This window comes from Lampetra planeri, chromosome 10 (genome assembly GCF_965212315.1).
Source record: "Lampetra planeri chromosome 10, kcLamPlan1.2.h2, whole genome shotgun sequence".
NCBI lineage: Eukaryota > Metazoa > Chordata > Hyperoartia > Petromyzontiformes > Petromyzontidae > Lampetra > Lampetra planeri.
This window is the reverse complement of record NC_136116.1, coordinates 15,868,103-15,894,126: the sequence shown is the minus strand read 5'-3', so window position 1 is coordinate 15,894,126 and position 26,024 is coordinate 15,868,103. Positions and strand designations below refer to the sequence as shown.

Genomic DNA, 26,024 nt, shown 5'->3' with positions numbered 1-26,024 from the left:
AGTGCAGAGTCTACCACGTGAGTGGTGTGGACAAATACTCCGAACCAAAGAAGACCACAAGCACACTGATCTCGTGGGCAAGAGGGAGATGGATGCGGAAGGTCACATCTAAAAAATGACAACCCATGGATTGGGTCAGCTCTATGGTCACTGTTTCAAGTATTTTTCGGAATGTTTTTTTCGGGTAGGTTGTGTAAAACGCATCATAAACCTTCCTCCGCATGACAGCCAATTCATAAAAGGGTCACAATCAAACGTGCCAAACGTATTACTGCTTCAGCATCTCAGTGTTGGAGAGTAATCTCACAGTTGTTCAGAGTTCCGCTTTCGAGTGAAAACAATTATCCGAGAGCTGAAATAGATGCCATGACGTCAGCAGCAAAGTGATTCGCGTGCTCTAATTCAAGAATTGGTTGAATACGAGTTAATTGGCAACTTGGGTTAAGTGGAATAAGGTGAATTTAATAATTAGTGAAAATAGGCCATTAATGATGTTACGGTATATTGGAGTAATGAAGCTGGAACTTCAATGCTATTATAGTGAAGCCTTAATTGAGTTAATTCGTGACGTCATGGGGATTACCACGCGTGGCTGTCTGTGTGGAGCTCGAGGTGTCTGGGAACCCGCGGCGGCGAACCGGGCAGCCACTTAACGCGCGGGGATCAGGGGGGCGGGGGGCGTCTAATGGTCACGTGGTGTCGTCTCGCGCTCCGCCACGCCCACACAGCCCCCCAATCACAAGCCCGGATGTAGCCCCGCCGCCTCCCGACATGTTTGGGTTTGCCCCGCCCAGGAGACGGCGGGGCTGAGGGGCGGGGCGCGGCACAGCGAGGGGGGGGGTTCAGTGCAGCCCGCGCGCACGCGCCGCGTGCTCCGCCGCTCGCCCCGTGGCGCTCTCCTCTGTGGTCGCCCCACGTTAGTAAGAGTCGCTGTCTCTGCGTCTGCACGCTCCCCCTCTGTCTCCACCATTGCTATAGACTCCACAGATTGCTGCTGATTGAGTGAGTCGTATACGTGTGAGTGAGTTAGTCCCCCCCTCCACCACCGCATGGCTGCTTCTGGCGGCGGGGATCTCCACGCCGCGCGCTTGGAGGAGTCCCGGATCGCAGCGAAGGCGGCGGCGGCGGCGCGCGAGCGGAGCGGCCCCGCGATGGCCGGGGAGGCCGTGACCAACGGGAGATGCGGCCTGCGGGACGGGGCCGCGGGCCCTCCAGCGCAGGGGCGGCCTGCAGCAGCAGCAGGGACAGTGGGGCAGCAGCTGCTACAGCTGGATACCAGGGGACAGCAGCTGCTACAGCTGGATACCAGGGGACAGCTACAGCACAACCCAGTGTTGGCTATGGGACAGCAGCTACAGCACAGCCCAGTGCCAGGGATGGGACAGCAGCGGAGCCCATCATTTAGAATGGGACATGAACAGGATCCAGGCCTATTAGCGATGAGACGGCCACACAGCCCAGCACCAGGGATGGGGCAGTCACACAGCCCAGCACCAGGGATGGGGCAGTCACACAGCCCAGCACCAGGGATGGGACCGCCACACAGCCCAGAACCAGGGATGGGACAGTCACACAGCCCAGCACCAGGGATGGGGCAGTCACACAGCCCAGCACCAGGGATGGGACAGCTACACACCCCAGCACCAGGGATGGGACAGCTACACATCCCAGCACCAGGGATGGGACAGTCACACAGCCCAGCACCAGGGATGGGACAGCTACACACCCCAGCACCAGGGATGGGACAGCTACACACCCCAGCACCAGGGATGGGGCAGTCACACAGCCCAGCACCAGGGATGGGACAGCTACACACCCCAGCACCAGGGATGGGACAGTCACACAGCCCAGCACCAGGGATGGGGCAGTCACACAGCTCAGCACCAGGGATGGGACAGTCACACAGCCCAGCACCAGGGATGGGGCAGTCACACAGCCCAGCACCAGGGATGGGACAGTCACACAGCCCAGCACCAGGGATGGGGCAGTCACACAGCCCAGCACCAGGGATGGGACAGTCACACAGCCCAGCACCAGGGATGGGACAGTCACACAGCCCAGCACCAGGGATGGGACAGTCACACAGCCCAGCACCAGGGATGGGGCAGTCACACAGCCCAGCACCAGGGATGGGACAGTCACACAGCCCAGCACCAGGGATGGGACCGCCACGAAGCCCAATACCTGGGATGGGACCGCCACGAAGCCCAATACCAGGGATGGGACATCGGCATAGTCCGTCGTATAGAATGGGACAGGACCAGGAGCCAAGCCTTTCATTAGGGACGGGATTTCAGCACATCCCGGTGCCAGAAAGTGTACACGGACTGCAGGTCAGCCCAATGTTTGTGCCGGCGGGACTGAGACAGCAAGCCAGTCCAGTTTTAGGAGCAGGGAAAAGACCTCAACCCAGTCCAATATTTGGGACATCGCAAGGACATCAGAGCAGCGCCGTTTTTGTGACAGGACTGGCTCAGCACACAGACCCACGGTTTGGGGCAACCCAAGGTCAGCGGGGCAATCGAGGACACGAACTCGGGGTGGAAATGCCAGGCGAGGTGGTGGGTGGTCTCGGTCGGAGCAGTCAAGCTGGTCCAGTGTCCTTTGCTGGTGTCGAGAAGCAAAGCCAGGTGTACGGCCAGGTAGCTGGACCGCAGCGTCTTGATGCAGTGTTAGAACCGGATCGTAAACCGCAAGCCAGCCCAGGTATGGGGCTTGCATCAGGACAGCAGATGGTTCCCACGATGGGATTTGGACTCGGACAACAATCCGGCTCCGTGGTCGATCAAGGATCAGGACATCAGGCCAACAACTCGGCCCTTGCAACTGCACTGAGAGAGCAGCCCAGCCCTCTGTCGGAGCAGGGACTGGGCCAGCCATATGGTCCAGTAGTTGGGCCTCCTCTCGCACCGGAGCAGTTGTTACATGGACAGCCTGGATCACAGCACCGGCGCGCAATCGCAGATCCGGGCACCGTGGGGGGTGCGGTGGTGACGCCGCATGGGAGGAGGACGCTGCCCAGGAAGGCGAGCATCATCAAGGTAGGAGGGGGGTCCTGCCTGGGTGACACCGCGCTCAACCACGCTCAATGGAGCCTCCTTCGTTATTAGAATCGTATGTTATTATTTCAAATGCTTGTTTACCCAGGAAAGCATCACTGAGTCGACTTATTTTAAGGAGGCACCGGCCAAGTTTTGCGTTTTCTAATTATCTTAATTTGCTAGTTTAATTTTCTAAATTGGACAAATTTGGACCGTGACTACGGCACACGTGGGGGACGGCGGCAGAGCCCAGTGCTGCCGGCGTCACGCCAGGGCAGCGCGGGGACGTGTTGCGAGATCTTTAACGTCCGCTGTGAAGCAGACGGGCGCGTGTGTTGCATGGCTAATGGGCTCATGGGGGGGGGGGGGGGTGCGAAGCTCGGCCACCTGCCGGGGTCGAACTGCGCAGCTCGACAACGAGCGGTGGACGCGCGGCCTCCTGTCGCTGCCCCAGGACTGAAGGTTTCACATTGGATTATGAAATAAATTTCAGAAATAATTATGATGTAAGTGTAGTCCTTACATTTCGCGACACGTGAATACAAAATGATCTTGTATTAACTACTTACCACCTTCTGTAATTGCGTTTGCAATGTTTGACTTTAAAATGTCATTCTTAGGCGCGGTTTATATTCACTCTCCACCAACCGAAACAGAATAGCAAGACTTGCAATTACCGTATTGGTTAAACTGTAGACGTATATCACCTTTCAGATTTCAATCCGTCACTGGGTCGTGTGTGTTTACAAGTCTAAAGAAAATGTCTCTAAATCGGCCGGAATTAAGAGCAGAGTAAATGTTTGGTGTTGAACTTGAGGTTAAGCCTCATTACACGCAATGCCATTACTGGCTGTGTGCGCAAGGTGCTGGAAATGTTGTAGCAGCCACTGCTGCTGCTGATGTTGCCTTTTGCGAGGGAGTGCACGCACACGGTTCGCCATTCACCACTCGGCGGCGGTGACGTCAGCACGGCGCTTGTGCCAGCCTAGGTGCACCTTGAGGCGACGTGAAGCGTCAAAGGCTCGCTGGCAGGAGGTCACGGGACAGACGCAGGTCTCATGGGTTGATCGACCGAGATGACTGGCAGATGCACCACCTGTGCTCCCAACTGTGCCAACTCGCTGGGGTTTATCCGCCTGGCACTCTCCTCGTGGTTGTGAGCGTCGCTCCTCTCCACCCTCCGTTGTTGTTGGAGGGCGACTGCCTCCAACTGCCCAGCAGCAGCGTCCTTCACGAGCCTCCTCCACAGAGGTCGATCTTGACACCGCTGGTACCGGTCATCGGCAAGTCCACCCAGCTCCACATCGTATCATCAGCCCGTCTCTTCCCCAGCCTGTGCCGTGCCTGTTTAGCCCCCCCACTCTATCCGGCCAAACAGAAGCTGCTTGGGCTGGGGTGGATGGCCGGGCATGCAGGCTCCATGACCCAGCCAAAGCAGCCTTGCCGGAGGAATTGATGGTACTCTGGCCACAGTGTGCGTGTGTGTCTGGTTTAAACAGATGAAGACCCACGGTAGAGCCTTAACAGCCTATTGGGGTAAGTGCGAGCACTTATGAAGGCCGGCACGGCCAGAACCACGCCCGGCTGCCTTTGTCTCCCTTGTGATATTTACACATCGCACCAGGTGCTCAATTTGAGGATCAGTCGACCTAGGGGAGGCCCAGGACTGGTTTAGATAACCATCACCGGTGTTGGCCAAACTCGGGTCAGCAGGTCCGTAGTGCAGCACGCTAACAACTGCGTAACCACTCCCCACGCACACATGCGCAGGACCTGAAATTGCCACTGACAGGGGAGTGCACAGACACATATACACAGACCTGCAGACAGACATACACAAAAACACGCGGGTCTGCAGACAGACATGCACAAAGACGCGCGGACACGCACGCAGAGATGGGCACACGACGCTGGTAAGATGAAGAGAGTAGGCGTCACGTGGTTATAACATCACAAGCCACACTCTTGAAACATTCTTACTCTCCCTCAAATAGATTGGGAGCACTGCTAGGCCAAGGGCTGATTAGGGTTCATCATCAAAATGCTTTGTTCTGTTACACCGATGATATTAGATTCATTTGAACAAATATTCCACAAGATAACGGTAACTATTAACATGGTGGTAATGACCTCGCCCAACTATTGGGCAGCTTGCCCGTGACTAACCACCCTGAGGAAGACCGCAATGTGTGAGTTGGTGTGGGGATTGCAGAATGCGCTGTTTCTCACTGCAACGCCCACACAGGCACGCGAATATGGGCATCGGCTGTTGCTGCTGCTTGTCACATGGGGGCTGCTGTCACAGGAACACACGGGCACGTGTGGAGGACACACGCAGAGGTGCCGTGCTGTGAGAATCAATGTGCGCTTGTGTCCTCATCTTATATTTCACCTCACAAACCAAGGGAGTTTACACATTTTCTTGCCAATAAAAACCTATCCATTAACCAAGACCTCAAAGATGTAACTCGCCACTGACTCATGTCCGGATCCCCCTTCTGAGATTGTATCGTCAACCATCCTAGAATTTAATCCAGGTCCAGAAGGATGCTGGGGGGACCCAAGTGGAACAACCCAGACATGCAGAATAAACACCTCATTTGAGACTTAACATTTCTCCTACTGGATTTGACATTCCACCTCGAAGACACTGGTGGAACCATGAAAACATCAACAAGCCGATGCACACATCTCCTTTATAATTAAAAATTAGAGACAAATCCACAGTAGTGCGATTGTGGGCATGCAACCCAAACTCTGGATCATGTCGTTAACCACTGTGGGCTCTCTGCCACCTACATGAACTGTCTCCTAAAGCCGTCTCGTGGCTGCCTGGCAAGCCTCAACATTGGCATTTAGCTGTTGAACATATTGCAAATACGCCAGGATAGCATAGAGCCCCATAAAGCTCGGTGATGATTAATTTAAAAAAATGTATTAAATGTGTACAGTATCTGTTACATTAAGAAACGTCATAACCACACGCTATATAAAGGGCCATGTAGCCGCTGCGACACTTCGATCACGTGTAGTGGGTAACAAATCATAAAATGAGTCAGGCAAGGCAATTCGCTTGCAACCAAGGATATTCACAGGAAGTTTAGAAGATATTCATAATTTGCATTGAAGATATGAACACATAATTAGAAATGGATTAAATATTTACCATCTCGGATTTTCTGACGATCATAACAGCCGTGTTCAAAATGGTCACTGAACAAATGAAAATATTGTTTGGAGGGACACGACCAATAAACACCACAGAGTGCGTGTGCAGAGCCGTGTTTTCAATCCACCGCTGGTTACCGTGTAAGGTAAAGGTGCAGCCTTGCAATTACTTTCGCAGGCCACTGCTGGCCGAAGGGCCTCCACCAGAGAGAAACTGTAGGGGGCATTCTAATATTCCACACTGACCAGACGTCCTGGAAGAGGTGAGCGTAATGGCACGTCACCCCACCGCACGCGACGTGCCGATCGGCTCCCTGTGGGGAACCCGTTTCTACTGCTGGCTGGGCACAGGGAGATGGAGGAAACCTGCGTTGATTCCCTGCCGGGAGCTGGAATCGAGCTGACAATCCCAGCGTGCCGCTAACCGTAACACTACGGCAGTGCCCTGTGTGCTTCTCATTTAAAAAGAAAATGTTTTGGTTGTTGCGAGACATTCTATGCGTGCGGCAAACTAGTAACCGGTTTTTACTGGGGGGTTTTCCACTTGGGTTACCGATAATGGAAAAAAAACATGTTTGCAGCACTGGTATTCGTGCAGTTCAATCTTTTCCTAGCAACGAGTAAACTGACTGCATGTTTTACAATGGGCAGCATTTTGAATCAAGGCAGTTTTTCAAGTGTGTCACTTGAGCAAAGCGCATGCTATTCAGACCACGTGGGCTTTAATAACGCACGACTGGAGTGTGTGAGGCTGAGAAGTTTTCCCATTGACACCTTGCAAAGCAAAACGAGTTTAAGCAAGACCCTAAAGCCATTTATTATTTAACATTCTGATTTAATGTCCCTCATTAATAAGAACGTGCCATTATTTGTTACTAATTCGATTTAAGTCGCCTCAAAGGCCACCAGAAAGGGTGATGTGTTAATTGCTTATAAATAGGATTTGAATCTCGCAAATGATCTTAATTACCCATTTTATAAAATTGTAATGTACCATTCCCAACTACATGCTGCCCGGGGGAGAACCCTTTATCGCGTGATAATGTGTTAATCAAATCCTTCATCTTCTACGTAGGGTACATCTTGGGGCAATATCTTGACGATAAATCATGTGTGTTTACTGTTGTTTGTGTAAGGGCTAGAAAAGAGATTTTAAAACAAAATCCTGACCAAGTATCTTCCAGTTTTTCCTCTATATCACACAATTAGACTTACAAAAGTAGTCACCATTTTAACTCCATTACACCAGCATTTGGATTGTATAGGCCGTTTTGGATGAGTCTCATTAGGTTTTAGAAAAGTTCGAATACCAAAGTTATGGTTACCAGCATTATTGCCGTGTCTGATGGAGGCCTTGCAAGCACTCTGCATTGTTTCCATGACAGCCCCTGGCTGTGTCTGCATCATTCATTCGGGTACATTCATGTGAACTCAAACGCAAATGTTCAAAATAAATTATTTCTTTGTTTCCTTATTTAGTTGTTTGACAATAATCTGTCCCTTGGATGCTATACAGTGCTCATACAATTCAGTATTGCTCAGTCTGTTTTACAAATATATCCACTATATCATCCTCCCAGCTTACATTAAAAAAAATTGATGCCATTTGTATTATTTACACTAAAATGGACCTCTAAGAGATTATTTGGTGGGTTTCAGAAAAAAAATACTCCTTGTTAAGAGAGACATATTTTATGTTTTTAACCTTCACAATGTGTTTAAGCATTTGCGTTGAAAAGATAAACTTTTGTAATACGGTCTACATTATTTTATTATTAGGAGCGTTTTTCGCGTGATTTCAATCTCACATCTCCAGTCTTGCACTTCTGTATTCATGTCTTGGGCACTTGAATAGCATGCAGTGGGAACGAAAATCGCATCCCGTTTTACCTGAAAATGTATATTTCCACACTCCAATATCTGAAAATAAATTATTTTTAAACTGGCTAAAACAGAAAACTATTTCAGACTTGATTATACATTATAGACAATTAGTTATCGAATGGTTATTATTGTTGAATAACATCACAATTAATATTCTTGGTTCTTTCGGTAACGTCACGTAGAAGGGAAATAATAAAAATAAAACAATAAAATTCTCACGACGTTTCGATTGCAACACAAGCAATGTAACTTTACCGAAAGAACCAAGAATATGAATCCCTGCAATCACGAAAGCTTTAAATCACAATTAATATACTGTATAATATATTGTGTTAAAGATTGTAATATAGTCGTAATGATGTTCTGAGAATAAAAATGATGTTCTTCTTATAATTAATCATTTAGAGACCTTAATTCACTTCTGGATGAAGGCGTCTCATTGTCTGTGTTAGGCATGAGTGCTTTTTGACCATACTTCACTCAGCTGGTCACTGGGTCGTTGAAGGGGGTGGGGATGGGGGGTCACGGCCAGTTCAAATGTGACAATAGGCCGATAGACTTACACTTTTTATGAATAGATTGGGAATGGAGGATATTCGATTTTAATTGCACTTCTATATAATCCGGTTGCAAATTTAGTAGATGTTTACTCCATCTCTTTCCACACGTAGGATCAGACTGCATACATTTACAGGGACTTGTAGCCGCATGGTCTCACCACAGTGAACATTACTTAGGAGATTTGGTCTTTTTGGGTGCAACCGGAAGTGGCTTATGCCTGGTTATGTTGATAAAATGCATTGTTCATGGGGTGCACATCTCTGCCGATCTGCTGCACATTCATCTTGGAGGATTCAGGGTAAACAGGATGCGTGCTGGCATAGAGATTGGCATTGCTTCGATTAGCACGGTTGACTATACGGTGCGAAAGAATTCCAGTGTACAGTACGTACGCACATTGCTTGTTGAGCACAGCATTGAAACGGGTGCTGTTATGTTGCGGTTGGGTTTTGGAGACTGTCTGTCTTGTGAGATGTATTGCTCATGTACTCAAATGCCACTCTACATTGCAACACATTTTCATTACACGAAGGATAATAATACGATAATTTCGGTTGCATAATCCAACATTTTTTTCTTGTATGCTTTTCATAAATATCACAGTAAATGATGATGATGATTATTAAAAAGTCCAGACATAACAGTGACTGACGTGAGAGACATTTGTACCCATTTGTTCAGTATTTCTGGTTTGGCAACAATCAAATTCCTCAATCTTGATTTGAAGCTTTCGTGACTGCCGGAATCGAATACCTCCATTAATCAAATGCCTCCATTATCAAGCCATGAAACAATTACCTGGGCGTAAACACATTTGCTTTGCATGTTTGCATGTTATCCTGTTTTGAGTACCACAACATTCTTATCTTGTGTTATCTGATCTGCAGAGCCGTAATTTATATGGTGCTGTGTGGTTGGAATTTTTACTGACACCACCTTTGGCTCAATACAGTTTTCGTAACACAGTGAAGTTTCCCAGCCTTCATCACCTTTTTTACGTTAACCAAAGTGTTGCGTGTGTTGAATGTACACGAGCCTGGCGTGTGTGCTCAACGCAGCAGCAGCAGCAGGCCTGCCCGTGGCCGTGCTGCTTGAGCTCCATGGGAGAGTTGTGTGCATATGTTGAACTTCTTTTGTACCGTACATATTTGAGCACGACTGACGGTGACGCAGCCGGGCGGTAGCTCGTTCGCCACTCGTTGCAGAGGTGGAGCAGTTGGGGTCATGCGGGCCACCCTGGTTATTACTGCAGCTGTATCAATTGGAACATATCCACCGTCTGCTTAAAAGTGGACATTAAAGGTCACGTGAATTCACACGCAAGAGTAGGCCTTTTTGTGCCGGTGTCGTGGTCCAGATTTGCCAAATTCGAAATGACACCACAAATGACTCAATTGGAATGCCACTAAGCCACATCGCCCTCTACTGCTGCACGACTGGCTGTGAAACAACGCAGTACCTTCAGGATAGCCTCACGTATACCAAATATACTGAATCATTGTTTGTGTACATTTTCCTTTTCATGTAAATTTGTGATACAAATATGCGTGCTGTGTAAATGTGCTGCGAACATTTGAGTGTAGTCCCAACTCTTGTGGCAAAGTGGAGCCCTGCTCGAGTGGCGTGTGTGACGAGGGGATCGCAGGACATGTCCCGGGAGTGGGAAAATTTTATATCCTCGATGCATTGTGCACTGTACTGTACACTGCAATTTGATAATTGACTACAAGCATACACATCTGTGCACTTAAGGATGTGTACACAGATAAAGTCTGCAAATGTTGAGTTAATTTAACCTACAGGATTGAATCATGTTCATTCTTGCTGTACCGGCTTGAGCCTAAATTTATTTTCTAAATATGTTGTAGCTACCATTGGGTATGTAATCTTGAAATGGTAGAACAAGAAAGTGTGCATTATCGTTAGATGAAAAAAAAACAATTGCCCCCTGTCTGGGATATACAGCTCATCAATTATTAAGTATCTCCTTTATGTACATTGAAGCAACGTGTGCTCAGTATTTTTAGTGCTCTCTTGGTTGATAAATAACGCACTGGTGGTGTCTGAAAGAGTAACAACGTTCCGCTTACTCAGGTTAAACACATGCATGCAGACAAAGTTTAGGAGCACTTTCCCCACTCAACATTTCTTCTTTTAGCAATTGGAACGTAAAGCCAAGTATCTCTACCGCCAACTCATGGACCCATTTTTGGAAACATGTTTGAAGCTTTATCAATAAAAAATAAAACTGATCAGGTTACGATTGCTGTAGTTGAACTACTTTGTGAGTTTGTGTTTTATACTGATTGTGATATAACCATCGAGACCGTGGACACGCGTGTGCGCGCGTGCATCCTCGCTGGCGCGAGACGTGTTGTTGTGCTCCTCCCGTGCTTGGCAGTGCAGAGGCGGTATCTGCCGCGTGCAATGGGGGTGGAGGCTGTGGCTGTGCAGCACGGAGATCCTCCTAAAGCTAAGGTCAAAGGCTCCTATTCTAAGTCGTGTCTCAGCTCAGGCTTGGCTCAAGTGAGCCAGCTTGAAGCCAAGCCTAACTTCAGCTGCCTCTGAGCACTGATTTTCTTCACCAAGTCCATCATACGCAATCCAATTACTGTGCTTTCTTCGGCTTAAGTCGGCTCTGAGCATGGTCCCAGCCCTGGGTCTCAAGACCCTGAGCTTTTGTGTGACACCGTGTCTCCCCGTGTGTCACCGTGTCTCCCCATGTATCTCAAGACTCAGAAACTAAGTAGATCTCAGACGCGAAGCTGCACTGAGCCTGGATAGTTCTTGGATGGGTGACCACCATGCACAAAACAGGTGTTATAGGCTACAATGTGGCTACAATATATGGATTTGAACCACATTGTGTACCTATTACACAGATGTACCGTCATATTTACCATGGCATGTACTCGTCAGTCTCTTACAGGCTTGACGATATTGGCGTGTTAAGCACGTAACGTATTTCACCATCGGTCTTCATGTTTTGTTTCAGGATACTTCACGCCAGAAGCAGCCGGAGCGGAAGAAGACCGTGTCGTTTAGCAGCATGCCTACAGAGAAGAAGATCAGCAGTGCCGGCGACTGCGTCAGCCTCATGCAAGAGGGCTCCGAACTGAAAAAGGTCAGGTCAAATTCCCGCATCTATCAGCGCCTCTTCTTGCTGGAGTCAGATTTGCAGCACCTGCGTTGGGAGCCGTCCAAGAAGGACCTTGACAAAGCCCGCCTGGAGGTGCGATCCATAAAGGAGGTGCGTGCTGGGAAAAACACGGACATCTTCCGCAGTAACGGGATATCTGAGCAGGTTTCTGAAGACTGCGCCTTCTCCATTATCTACGGAGAGAGCTACGAGTCGCTGGATTTGGTTGCAAACTCGGCTGACGTTGCGAGCGCATGGGTGACGGGGCTGCGCTACTTGTTGTCGTGCAGCGGTAGGCAGGACATCTCTGCCTCGATACATTTTGGACAGAACAGCCTGCGCAGTTGTTGGCTGCAGGCAGAATTTAAATGCACAGTCACAGAAGACGCAGGATACCTTTCAGAGGCCGGTGCAGTGGAATTGATTCATAAGCTACACCCAGGATTAAGGAATTTGTACGTTAAATTGAAGCTGAAGGAAGTGCTAAAAGATAACGATCGGCCAGATGACATTATTGGCCTCACGGTGGAAAATTTCATTGACGTTTTCAACGTATTAGCAACACGACCCGAAGTTTACTTCCTGCTTGTGCAGTTTTCCAGTAACAAAGAGTACCTGGATGTCAAAGACCTCTCTCTATTTCTGGATACAGAACAGGGAATGGCACAGGTTTCGGAGGAGGTGAGCCTAGACATCATCCGTCGATTCGAACCATCGCAGGAAGGCCGAGCCGCCGGCTGCTTGGGTATCGATGGCTTCACGCGGTACCTGCTATCCCCCGAGTGCCACGTCTTTGACCCCGATCACCGGCACGTGTGCCAGGACATGACTCAGCCCCTTTCCCATTACTACGTCCACGCCTCGCACAACACCTACCTGGTGGAAGACCAGTTCCGTGGTCCCAGTGACGTCGGGGGCTTCATTCGGGCCCTGCGGCTGGGCTGCCGCTCCGTGGAGCTGGATGTGTGGGATGGTCCTGAGAAGGAGCCTCTGGTCTTCAATGGTCACACCATGACGTCCCCGATCACTCTCCGGGCGGCTCTGGACGCTATTGGCAAGCATGCCTTTGCAGTGTCGGAGTACCCTCTCGTGCTGTGCTTGGAGACGCACTGCTGCCCGGCCCAGCAGCGCACTATGGTGCGCCATATCAAAGAGGTGAGACCTACTGCAGGTGTTGTTTACATTTACGCTTGTGTTCTCCCACGAGTTTATATTAAGAGGAGATATTAGTCACATGTCGGGAAAAAAAGAGTTATGACCACACTGTGCTTGTGTTTTGCTTTGGTTTCACGTACCCGAGGTTTCGTGGGACAAATTACGTGGGAATCCAATTTTTACCATGGACGGCAGCGAATATGCAAGATTTGCTAGGAGGACTGGGCCAGTGGTCACAGTTGCACCTGTTTCTATCTAGAATTCACCGGTTGCTTCTTATTCCGCCTCGGTTCGATAGAGGGAGCGGCACGTAGTCAGAAGGTCGAACGTTCGTATCTTTGTCGCGGGTTGACTCGGCACATCATCCCTCGAGGGTTTATTGTAGCTATGTGAACAAGTAAATGGTTACAACTTCCAGATAGTGTGAGATGTTTAATAATGGAGCGGCTGTTGACTATATGTTGCAGGTACTGAAAGAGAAGCTGTACACGGAGCCAGCCATCGCGTCATGCGCACACCTTCCCTCCCCGGAGAGCCTCCGCGGGCGCATTCTCATTAAGGGCCGGAAACTGCCGCCCGCTTGCCAGGAGTGCGAGGGCGACGTGAGCGAGGAGGACGAGGCGGCGCAGATTGGGCATCAGCACTGCGAGCCCGAGCAGGCACGCAGGCTCACGCTCACACGGGAGCTCTCCGACTTGGCGTCTCTCTGCCAGTCTGTCCGCTTCCGCGACTTTGATGTGGCTCTTCAAAGCCAGAAATACTGGGAAATAAGTTCGTTCAGCGAGCTGCAGGCTGGTCGACTTATCAGCGAAAGGTCGGAGGACTTCCTGAGTTATAATAAGAGGTTTCTTTCCCGCGTGTACCCAAGCCCCATGCGATTGGACTCGAGCAACGTTAACCCGCTGGATTTCTGGAAGTGTGGCTGCCAGCTGGTGGGGCTCAACCTCCAAACACCGGGGCTCATGCTGGACCTTAACGTTGGCTGGTTTCAGCAGAATGGTGGCTGCGGCTACGTGCTGCGGCCTGCAATCATGCGCGAAGCCGTTTCGTATTTCCGTGCCAACACCCACGAAAGCTTCCCTGGCCTCTGTCCTCAGATGTTGCACCTCCGCATCATTAGTGGGCAAAATCTCCCCAAGCCCAAAGGCTCTGGTGCCAAGGGGGAAGTGCTGGACCCCTACGTGGCAGCTGAGATTCACGGCATTCCAGCTGACTGTGCGGAGCAGAGAACCAAGACTGTATACCACGATGGAGACCACCCGATATTTGAGGAGAGCTTTGAGTTCCAGCTCCACTTGCCAGAGCTGGCTCTGCTACGATTGGTGGTACTGGACGACGACTACATAGGAGACGAATTCATCGGTCAGTACACCATCCCCTTGGAGTGCCTCCAGCCCGGATACCGTCACGTGCCGCTCCTCTCCCTCACGGGCGAGCTCTTGACCCACGCGTCCATTTTCATCCACGTGGCCGTGACCAACCGCCGCGGAGGGGGCAAGCCTCCGAAGCGGGGGCTGTCCGTGATGCGGGGCCGCCGCACACACAAATACGTCACCATGCGCACCGTTGGCATCAAGGTGGTGGACGAGGTGTTCCGCGTAGCGACGCAGCCGCTGCGCGACGCCGCTGACCTGCGGGAGAACTCGCAGGTAATGGTTGGTTGAATGCTCAACGTGTCGGTACATTACATCAGAGGCAGATATGTACGTTGAACTTCTTTCACACCATACGTAGCCAACCATGCTAATCGGTGGTGTGGGACAAATCTAAACTGTATGTATTTATGAAATAAAGACTGTATTTTACACAATTTTACAGAGAATATATCTCCTTAAAATATCTGTCCCTCCACATGATAAATAAAACTATGGAAACTTCCCAAGGGTGGAGTGGTCTAAGCCATTTAAACAGGGCCCTACATTAATGAAAACAACTGTGTTTTGTCTGATAAATATAAATAAAATACCAATTTCCAGGGTTTCAGGGTAGGGGGGGCAACACCAGGTGAGTCCTCAAGACACCAGTCGCCATGGTCACCGACCTGCCGTATTCACAGTTGATGCACCGCAGTGTGAGTCAGGCGGCTCCCGGATTCACACCGAGAACCTCTGCAAAGAGCAGCGGTCGCGCTGCTGCTGTAGGGAAGGGATGATCACCGTGTGGACTTTTGTCCCAGGTACAAAAAGTAAGAAGTGTGCAGCCTATAGGTGCACAAATTCTCACTGTGCATAATGGTGCGGATGTGTTCAGTTGAGTGGTAAGTGATTCGTTATTCATTAATTCATGTTTGCATGTCGTCAAAAACTGGAGTTTCCAGAGGAAACGTGGAAACTTTATTTATTTAATAGTCGCCACGGTGGTGTGATGTCTTCTTCCTCGCCTGGTATGTAGGAGTTCGAGAGTTTGATCCCACCCCTGACGCCTGTGTATTTAGGGTTTGCATGAACTCTCCGTGGTCACGTGGATTTTTTCTCCGGGTCCTCTGGATTTTCCCTCCACATTTAGAAACATGCATTTAGACTATTTAGATCATTGTTCTGCTATAAATATCCAAATGAAAAGCCACTTTGTTGAGCTGTCATTTGTGGCCAGGTCGATTTTGAAAAATAATGTAATAACTCAGTGGGCTTTGTCTGGTAGGATGGTGACAGTTTAGTTTTATTTGTATGTGTTTGGGTGATTTTATTACCTTTCTTGTACTTTGCACTCCGATCTGTTTTGTATTTTTTTGTTGTGGTAACGGTCTGACCCGCCCCTACTGGACATCTGTAAAAAAAGAGCTTCATAGCTCATCGGATTCCTCCAGTAGAAATAAATATTCGGATTCTGAAATGAACGTACGGTGCAAATAGCCAAAACTCAAACTCTGCATAGATGGATCATGACCCCATGTATTATTTAACTGTACGTATCGTGCGCGCATGTGCAGTGCGCATGTGCTTACGTGGCCGTCGATGATCACGTGCCTGGGCCGTTTGCGCATCTTCAGGTGGCAGTTCTGGCTTTCAAGGAGGTGTGTGGCCTCCCTCCGGTTGCCAACCTTGCCCAGTGCATGCTGGTGCTGTGCTCGCGGCTGCTCAACACCGACGGGGCTCCCCAGGTGGGACTGGTGCTGCGTGGCCAGATGCCGTGCCTGGACGTGCAGGGCGCCCTCCCCGACGTGCTCAAGAAGGGCGTGGTTCTCTATGACACGGTGAGGCCACGGCCTGCAGCTGGTATCGCTCCTCTACAGACTGTCGCCAAACACAACAACAACAACACAGCCAAAATTACTTCTGGATCAATTGAGCATTGAGGGATTGGTGCTTATCGTCCCCTTTACAGCCCTGAGCCAGTGGTGTAAATTCCACATTCCTTGTGAGTGTAGCCATGGGGCACCCACAGGTCACTTCCCTACAGAGTGGTGTTCATTTTCTCGGTCCCAGAGGGATGATGGCCTCGGTGAACTCCAACCAGAATTTGACTTCTCAAGCTTCCGCTTGTTAACCACTCTTCCGCTGAGCCCCACGGCCAGATCCTGTCCACTCCGTACACTCACTCTGCACACACTGTACACTCTGTCCACTCCGTACACTCACTCTGCACACACTGTACAATCTGCCTGTCCACTTCGTACACTCACTCTGCACACACTGTACAATCTGCCTGTCCACTCCGTACACTCACTCTGCACACACTGTACACTCTGTCTGTCCACTCCGTACACTCACTCTGCACACACTGTACACTCTGCCTGTCCACTCCGTACACTCACTCTGCACACACTGTACAATCTGCCTGTCCACTCCGTACACTCACTCTGCACACACTGTACACTCTACCTGTCCACTCCGTACACTCACTCTGCACACACTGTACACTCTCCCTGTCCACTCCGTACACTCACTCTGCACACACTGTACAATCTGCCTGTCCACTCCGTACACTCACTCTGCACACACTGTACAATCTGCCTGTCCACTCCGTACACTCACTCTGCACACACTGTACAATCTGCCTGTCCACTCCGTACACTCACTCTGCACACACTGTACACTCTGTCTGTCCACTCCGTACACTCACTCTGCACACACTGTACAATCTGCCTGTCCACTCCGTACACTCACTCTGCACACACTGTACACTCTCCCTGTCCACTCCGTACACTCACTCTGCACACACTGTACAATCTGCCTGTCCACTCCGTACACTCACTCTGCACACACTGTACACTCTGTCTGTCCACTCCGTACACTCACTCTGCACACACTGTACACTCTGCCTGTCCACTCCGTACACTCACTCTGCACACACTGTACAATCTGCCTGTCCACTCCATACACTCACTCTGCACACACTGTACACTCTGCCTGTCCACTCCGTACACTCACTCTGCACACACTGTACACTCTGCCTGTCCACTCCGTACACTCACTCTGCACACACTGTACACTCTGTCTGTCCACTCCGTACACTCACTCTGCACACACTGTACACTCTGCCTGTCCACTCCGTACACTCACTCTGCACACACTGTACACTCTGCCTGTCCACTCCGTACACGCATCCTGCACACTCTGTACAATCTGTTCACTCTGCCTGTCCACTCCGAACACTCTGACTCTACACCCTCATGATGGTGTGGGACTGAAAATCGTTGCTATCAGAGATAAGAAATGCAATGAGCAGTGTATAACGTGGGGGTCAAAAGTGAAATATGAAAAGCAGGCATATACGATATTTAGTTTGTAGTACCTCGTTTATAATGTTTTGAAACATAAAAACATAATGTAGGGTTTGTAACGGTGTGTAACAATAATAATTGTGTACAAGGCACAAGTGCCGGCCATCCAGAGCTCCCAGCGTATCACGAAAAAATTGCCATTAAGTTCTTCAGTGTTCGCGTTGAGATTATTCACAGCACTATCGCGCTCAAGTTACGTTTTACATTCTAACCTCCACGTTCCTTCTGCAAAACTAATAACGAGTAAGCGTGAAAAGCGTATTGATTGCTTCTTCTGAGGAAACTGTACAACACGGTGTGATGGTGCTGACTCAAAATCAGACGATCATGAGTTCAAATTCCTCCTGCATTTGACTCGGGCCCACATCCCTCTGGCGTCTATGAAATGAGTAACTCTTTGTCACAAGATTATGGCGAGACTGGTCTCCACCGTAGGAATGTGTCATTAATAAAGAGAGCACCACTTGTTAGCAAGTCAAGAGTCGTCGTCTTATGGACAGATTGGCCTCGCCCTCGGGACATGTTCTTTCCCACATTGGCTCAGGGCTGCCAATGGAGAACAGCTGGTGGTCCATTTCCCAGGAAAGACAATGATCTCAAGTGAAGGAATGATCCCCTCATGGCCGTTCTGTTGCTTTTCGTAGAGAAACGTTGCTCGCCCCAGTTGTGGAGAATGGTGCCAGAATCATCACACACCAGCATGGCCTACCACATGCAACAGCTTTTAACTTTGCTCTTATACTGAATCTTAAAGTCACAACTGGGAATATAGGTGTGAGAGTGTTCAATATGTAAAGGGTCACACATTATATTTCAGAGACATAAAAGATTATTTCTCCACATAGTCACCCTTTATTAGCACGCTCTTGGTTCCAGAAGTGGCCCACAAGCTTCCTAATGGCAGCAGCGTAGAAGTCGTTGGGCAGGTTTCATCTGTGACTGCGTCGCTGCCTTCCCAGCGCCATCACGATCGACCTGCCTTCCGCGTAGAGCTTCCCTCAGAGGTCCACAACGTGGACGTCGCTAGGGGCTGGATCTGGGCTGCGTGCCCGATGGTGCAGAAGATAGTATCCTCACTTTCCCAACATTTCCGTAGTTGCACGTGCCATGTCATGCTGATACACCATTGGCTGTCCCTCTCTCAACACTCCACGGTGTTTCTGACAAAAGTCAAGCTTCAGTTTGTTCTCCCAAGTCGAAATATGAAGCCAATAGTTATTGGACCCTGCACGTCTCAAACTATTGAGTACTTTTCTGACAGAAGAGTTGAACAAATTAAATTGTCACTTGTACAAACGTTTAATGCACAAATTATTGTATTTTCGGCTCACTCACCGGTAGGCAGAAGAATAATTCTCACAGCCAGACATGGCAACTAGATCTGGCATTTCGCTTGAAACTACATCAAGCATCTACGGGCCAGAACCCAGGAAGTTGGATGCTGACGTGACAATTTGGTTATGTTGAACGGTGAAGAGTTTAACAACAAATATTTGTCCAAAATATAAATTACGGATTGTAATTTATGATTGCGAAAGCATACGTGTTAAATGTTTAGTTTTTCTAGATCCCTTCCATTTGCAGAAGTGTGTGGTAGATTGTGTGCTTAGCACCTCAAGGTGCACCGAGCCTGGCACAGGCACCGTAGTGACGGGACCACCACTGAGTGGCGAACGACGGCTGTTGTTGCTGTTGTTGTTGCTGTGCGAGCAGATGATACAGGAATTGCGGACCCTCATGGAGAGTGCAGACGCCATCCACGGCAAGATCACACAGTGCCAAAAGTCAGGTGAGGAGCCTCGGTAGAGCCTCGACCCACTGCGGGGGCGCCCCGGCTGAGCGAGGTGCGAGCACCGGCCCCTCGCGTCGGGCAGACAAGAGAGCGACTGCTGAGAAGGGCACCCGTGCTTTGTCTAAAAACATTAGACAGGCACGCACTGTATGATATTGCTTTGTTTGTAGTATTTCATTGCGTGTGGTATTTTATTGTCAATTGTACTGTGCATTGCATTGTATTCGCTATTGTATTGTGTACAGTATTGTATCAAGTGTAGTGTAATGTTTTGTATAAAGAGAGGAACCTTCTGCAAGAACACTCTATTTGAGAGGAGAAAATATTTATGCAAACGTGTTTGTGATTGCTTGAATGGATGTTAAAAATATTGTTATTAACTGATCTGTGTAGAAACACAAATAGAGTTTAACTTCATTTAGAGCTCTTGTCGAATGGAGTTTATGTAAAATATCACACTATCTGTTGTTGCTGTTACAGGCCAGTGTCAGCAGCTACAAAAGCAGTTTCATTATGTTTATGTTTTTGCATAATGAGCCTCGGACAGAATCAGTTTAAATGGATAACTATTCGTGTAATTTTTGTTCAATTTTTACAGAATAATTATAATAGCGGTGCCACACACACCGCTTGATGTTTGTGCTTGTCGGTGGATGCTGGAAAGGCGTTTCTTTCTGGTGTCTTGAATGCGAAGGTCTGGAACTTCATGAAGATCTGAGCAACCTGGGCACCAGAGAGGGACTCAAAGGCCGCAAGCTGGCCAAGGCGATTGAGAGCTTCACCTGGAACGTCACCCTGCTCAAGGTGGCACGCTCGCCTGCACCTTGCCCACTCTCATCGTCGTCGTCGTTGTTGTTGTTCCGCTCGGGTAGCCAGGAAAGCCTCGCTCGGTCTCGAGACTTGTTTCAGGAGGCAATGTTTCATTGCATTGCAGGCTATGTTTCATGACAGGAATCAAGCCTGATATTTACTACCATATATTTTATTCGTGAGATATGCTGTGAGAGGTCATTGATTTTCCAGAAATTGTATTTGTGCCTCTGCTCATTTCAATAATGGTTTCTGTAAAATAATGGAGTTGTTTGTATAATTTTACAATAGCGTAGCCAGTCCAGCAGGAGGCACAATACTCATTGTGGTTAGCATGTGGTCATGATTTTTTACTTGCATCCAAGGTCATGCATAGGTTAAATGCATTTCCATATATCCGTAGTTTCTTAACGTCATTATCAGCATCCGAGAGCCTGGAGGCTGAGTGGAACCTAACGGTGTTACGTCTTACGTAACATGCACAGATATCAAACACAATGCTTTTAGTCACAGGAATTAGCGTGACTAATCTTAGAGGACTCACACAAGACCAATCTTAAGTTTCTTCACTGAATTATCTCTCTGATACCCCCTTTGAATAAAAAAAATTCACGGAGAGCTGGCAAAATTTGAAATCCTTGGAGGGTGTACTTGTGGTTCTTCTCTCTGTGTAGTAACCGCCAGACCTCAGCTACAATGTTATCGGTTTTGACCGTGCCGGCCATCAGGGCCAGTGGAGGAGAGCTGTTGCGTTATGTTGCAGCGGTGGCTAATTGAATCCCATTGGGAGCTCACAGGCGATCAGGGGCTTGGCGACGGGAAGATCTGCGATTCCAATATAATTACTTTGAGAAATGTTGGGGTTATCAAGCTTCGTCTTGCTTTGATTTTTCGTTGAGTGTTTGCGAGCACGATCTTCTGTGGTTGTGAAGCTGTAGCTGCCAGGCGGGTGCCGGCTCGCAGTGCAGCAGGCCCAGGTGGAGGATAATATCATCGGCGGCGGCAGCAGCAGCAGCCACTGTCGGCAGCTGTAGAGGAGTGCGCAGCTGTGATATTGTTTTGGAGACGTTCTGTGAAAATCTATTCTGTGACACATGCAGCATGCTGCTCTGTGAGATTTCCAACTGCATTTTTTATCTCATGATGCCGATTCCAATAGCAGAAGCGGAAGAAATGGAGAACATGGCCTGTCATCAGACATTCATTGATATGCTACTAAAGTGACATTGAATCTGTGTCTGCAGGGTCAGGCAGATCTCCTGCGGCAGGCCAAGGGCGAGTGCATCGAGAATATCCGCCAGGTGCACAATGCCGCCATCTCCTGTGGGCTCGATAAAAATGCAGGCGTTGCAGCAGTTTCCGAGGTTGGCTCAACCAAGAAGGAGGAGCGGCCACTCCTCACTGGCTTGCAACAGCAACCCCAAGAGGAGGTCACATTCTCCACCCCTGTGCCCAGGCAGCAAGGCACACTAGTGACAACAATCACCGGCACAACTGCAACAGAAGCAGCTGTCTCAACACACGCTCTGAATAAACCAACGTCGTGTTCTCCATCCTTGGCAAGAGATGACCGTGCATGTTTTCAAGTTGACCGTGCATCACCCGATATCGGTAACACGTTTGCCAGTGCGTCGGTCAGTCTTTCGTTGTGCCCAGAGATCAGCGCACCACAACAGTTGCAGGAAACCTCTTACCGGAACTCGGCGGTTTCAGTCTCATTTAATGATGGGTTTTCTACTGAGCCATCCATAGTGCAGCAAGGCGTTTCTGTTGATTCCCTTGCAAAAATAAACAATTCAATATGTATCGGTTCATTTCTCACCCAAACCCCTGTGGAGCGTGGCTCCAGCATTGAGAGGGCATTGCTCGCAGACAGCAGCAGCTGTGAGATGAGCAGACAAATCCACTGTCCGTCTGTGCTGGGGAGTGTCCCGGACAGGGCACTCTACGATAGTTTGGAAGTGAACCGAGAAATTACCGAGAAGTTGAATTTGGATAATTTGTGACGTCCACGAAATCTATATCGTACTTGTCTAAGCTGTGTCGCAGGAAGGGTTAGTGGTCATAAATATGCCTCCTGGGCCATCTATTCTGTAAAATATCCATGTGAAATGTTTACTAAAATGTGTTCCTTAGGTAGACTTGTACATCTAAAAATATATCTCAGCAATAGATGACGTGCACAAGCAATGAGGTGCGCATCAAGAGGAGCGTTGCTGGATGGTGCATGCTTGTAATCGTGCTAGATTACTGATGTGTTGGATATCATCTGTGAATCGGTGTAAGTGGTTTCACTTGTTCAGATGGCTGTTAGACTTGTACAAAGTTATGTTTTTCCCGACTTGAATATCCCGAAAGCATCAAGCGTTAAATTGTAAGATAATTGAAAGCACTTTCAGAACAGTACCAAAACGTTTCCACATTGAAGCTGTGTGCATGCAACGTAGCGCCACTAACTGTGTTTCACATTCACTGCTCTGTTTGAGTTTGCTATGTTTGAGCCATCTGGACAGATTATTCAGTGTTTAAATACTAAATTGTAGTAATGGTAATATTTTAAGACTGGAAAAGAGGACGTGTCATGTATTTTGGTTGTTTCGCTTTTCTTTTCTCGGTTGTGAAATCGTCTGTTGATGCCGACGTGCTCCCCAACATCCAGGCCGCGCGCCATTGCACACCGATGCTGGGGAATGTCCAACTCCCTCTGGGGCGCCAACGCTACCAACTATAGGATGGCGCTCTGGTGTGCAGCTGCGTGTGCTTGGCACAAATCTGTCAAATAAGCTGTCAGAACTGGGCCTCGATAAATATACAGTGTGATCACAAAATGCATTACCTTTTGTTGTTACCAATTCATAGACGAAGACTCGAAAGGATTAGCCAAGACTTAATCCATTGATCTCAATGCTTCTGACTCGGTACCCTAACACGGCAATTCGTATTACCGTTAAACCAACAGGTAACCTTTATAATATGTTCATATTAAGCGTGCATCTTCTTGCCAAAGCAATACCGTTGGGATTGCGTGCAGAGTGGGTAATCCGTTGAGCTCTGATTTACGTGCCAGAGGTAACCGCATCCTTGGGAGTTGCTACGCAGTCTTCATCTCCGCGGCCCGGGATGTCTCTGCTGAGCGAACGCAGCGCTTCAGAAGGCGGCGGCGGCGTCGGCTTAAGACCCCACACCATGTCACCGTGTCATACCATCGTCTCGCAAAACTCTGTTCCTGTGCACTTGGTAAGTCCCAACTGTAGTTGAAAAACATATCAAGGGGTTATAAATGAAATCCAATGTTTAAATTCATCATGAGTATCTCTTCCAGTGCTCTCCTGCAAACGACCCTCCCCCCCTGCTGTCCGTGGCGTTTCACAGAGTACGTATCGAGCGGTGCTTTGGTCACGGGTTGCTTTGTTCGTTGAACATCGACCATTTAAACTGTTGAACAGGAAATATTTCTGGGCGGTACCAAAAGACAGCACGCTGACCCCTCGTGGTGCTCTCCGTTAATTCAGCAGTCGTGCATCTTCGCATCTCCCACCAGTGCACGCCCACGGTGTACTCGTGCCTCGCTCTGTCAGTTAATGTCACTAAATTGTCATGTTTTGCCAAGAATGTAAACATTCGTAATGGTTATAAACAGTATATTTTTGTTTAAATAGTTCAAGAGGAGGTCGTACACAATTATAAATGATGATAAATGCCAAAAGTATTACTACTATTTTCTTAAATATATTTGTCTTTATTTAACATGATTGTGGTCAAACATTTTTTTTTATCAAATTGACCATTGGTACCATTTCCTCCCTCTATAGGATAATGAAAAGAAAGTAACTACAGTTTTAAAAACGAAGTAATAGTTCTTCCAGTTAAAATGTTTAAGTTCTGTTTATATACACTGAAATGTAAATCGATATTCTGTCATTTAAATGTTTGATTGAAATATTGCAATATTTTCTTTAGCAATATGTTTCATCTTTGCATTTGAGTGTTAATTTTTTTAACAGTGCAATAGTATGGGGAGTGATTTAATGGAATTATTCTTCTCTCTGACCTAAGCCTTTGTTTAAAAAAAAGTGTGCGTTTTACGTGATTTTTAAGTACACATTTTCCACCGCCACATTTGACTTGCCTTTGCTAATTCATAAGCGCTGTCGATCACATTAACAGCTGATTATGGTGAGGTGGACGTCTGTCGGAGGTCACGTGCTCATTAGCTTATAATATTTTCCATCAAGATCAATCCTGGGTCCATTTACAGATGCTTACGCTTCATGATAATTTTTTTCGGTGTATTTGGAAAATTACGGTTACGAAGAGAGAACTCTTTTATTTGAACGTAAATCCAAGACTTGTTTCAACGTCGGATGTTGGACCGAGATGCGGACATTCGAACACCAGCGCCTGAAGGTGGCGCTCCAGATCGTCCCCGTGACACGGCGGGTGCCGAGGGATGCCCCGCACAGGGAGCGCCTCGACGCGTGGTGGTCGTGGCCACAGTCCTTCCCCCGATCCCCTGCCGCCCTCTCTAACTGCCCTCCGCCTCTTGTTTAAATGTTGGTTGCTCCTGAATTAGCTCAACATTTATATGGAACGGCATTGGCAGTGGTGTGCAGGCACAAATATAAACACCACATTCGTCATAAACAAACCCTGCGTTATGATAGAGAATATATCTGGCTGACGCAAAGAGATGCGTTGACTCGGCACATTTGAGGTGACAACCTCCCTCAACATCTTGCCAGGCTTCGCAGTTGTATAGTCTCATTCCATCTCTCGTCTCTTTATATCACTGCTTACCTTGCATGTAGTTTCAGTCCATGATTTCAGTTTATAGGGTCTTTCCTCCGAGTACAAAACCTTTCAGGTCTTTTAATATGTTCATATATTAATATTTAAAAAAGATTGATCATTTTTTGCCACACATTTTGCCCTTCCGTGCTGAGACCGTGTCTCGAGTTGATTGAGTGTTGACTGCACATTGTTCGGAAACGTGGTGCGGACTCGATTGTCATTGTTACAGGTTACCTTTCAGTTTAAATGGATACAAGAACATTCATTTGGACAGATTAAAGCCAAAAAGGCAGAATTTGAATATAAAATGTTGCTTTTTTATTTACTAAAATTACATGAAGTGTATAAGGTTTATGCAACATAACGTTTCTGTGCTGCACTGCGAGTTTATTATGGAACCAATGACACTGGACACATTGCAATTAAAACCACGGACAACACATTTCTGTATGTTTACCACTCCGTCATTGTTTTGGGGCATAATTGTATTGTACATGTGCTTTACAAATAAAAATGTTGGCTAGGTAACATTATTTGATAAATATTATTATTTTTTGTCGGTTTTATTCCAATTTTAACATTGTGTAAAATGTATTGCATAATTTTTTTTCTTAAAGTAACAGCTGTTTATAATAAAATATTGACAAATTAATTGTTTAAACGTGTAATTAAATGTGTATTGAAGACCGCTCATGCTTCTTGTGCCAACTTATTAATTAAGAATAACCAAACTGTACATATTAAGGAAATAAATTAATCCAGTCATCTTGTTATTATTTTTATGTATTTTTGCATTTCAAGTTGTATAGATGCGTACACAGACCCTGATAGAGCCCCATTGTACAGTGTTATATTGTTTTTCAAAACAAAAAGTCACCTGGACACATTTGAATATTTTTAGGTCACTTTAGTTTTCAAGAGCCGCATCATCCAAGTTTGAACTCGGCATGCTGTCCCACC

The 26,024-nt window shown here is 47.9% G+C and overlaps 1 protein-coding gene and 1 long non-coding RNA gene across 5 annotated transcripts; one reads left to right on the top strand and one right to left on the bottom strand.

The window, feature by feature from the left end:
• The first annotated feature begins 843 nt into the window (after positions 1–843).
• On the top strand, positions 844–25,840 carry LOC144721110 (inactive phospholipase C-like protein 2). 3 transcript variants are annotated; one of them, XM_078598492.1, is made up of 7 exons: positions 844–3,041; positions 11,650–12,948; positions 13,416–14,597; positions 15,938–16,141; positions 19,385–19,460; positions 20,158–20,267; positions 21,518–25,840. In XM_078598492.1, the coding sequence occupies exons 1-7, from the start codon at positions 1,050–1,052 to the stop codon at positions 22,277–22,279; spliced, it is 5,625 nt and encodes a 1,874-aa protein (XP_078454618.1). In that variant the 5' UTR covers positions 844–1,049; the 3' UTR covers positions 22,280–25,840. The 3 variants fall into 3 exon arrangements, 1 of the variants encoding a protein (XP_078454618.1); XR_013585838.1 differs by lacking the exons at positions 20,158–20,267; positions 21,518–25,840 and having other exon boundaries at positions 15,938–18,917; positions 19,385–19,462; XR_013585837.1 differs by lacking the exons at positions 20,158–20,267; positions 21,518–25,840 and having other exon boundaries at positions 15,938–19,141; positions 19,385–19,462.
• Positions 13,282–18,728, bottom strand: LOC144721112 (uncharacterized). 2 transcript variants are annotated; one of them, XR_013585840.1, is made up of 3 exons: positions 18,521–18,728; positions 15,893–16,181; positions 13,282–15,083 (listed from the first exon to the last, which is right to left on the bottom strand). It is a non-coding gene; the product is annotated as an uncharacterized LOC144721112 (long non-coding RNA). The 2 variants fall into 2 exon arrangements; XR_013585839.1 differs by having other exon boundaries at positions 13,282–15,080.
• Positions 25,841–26,024: the final 184 nt, after the last annotated feature.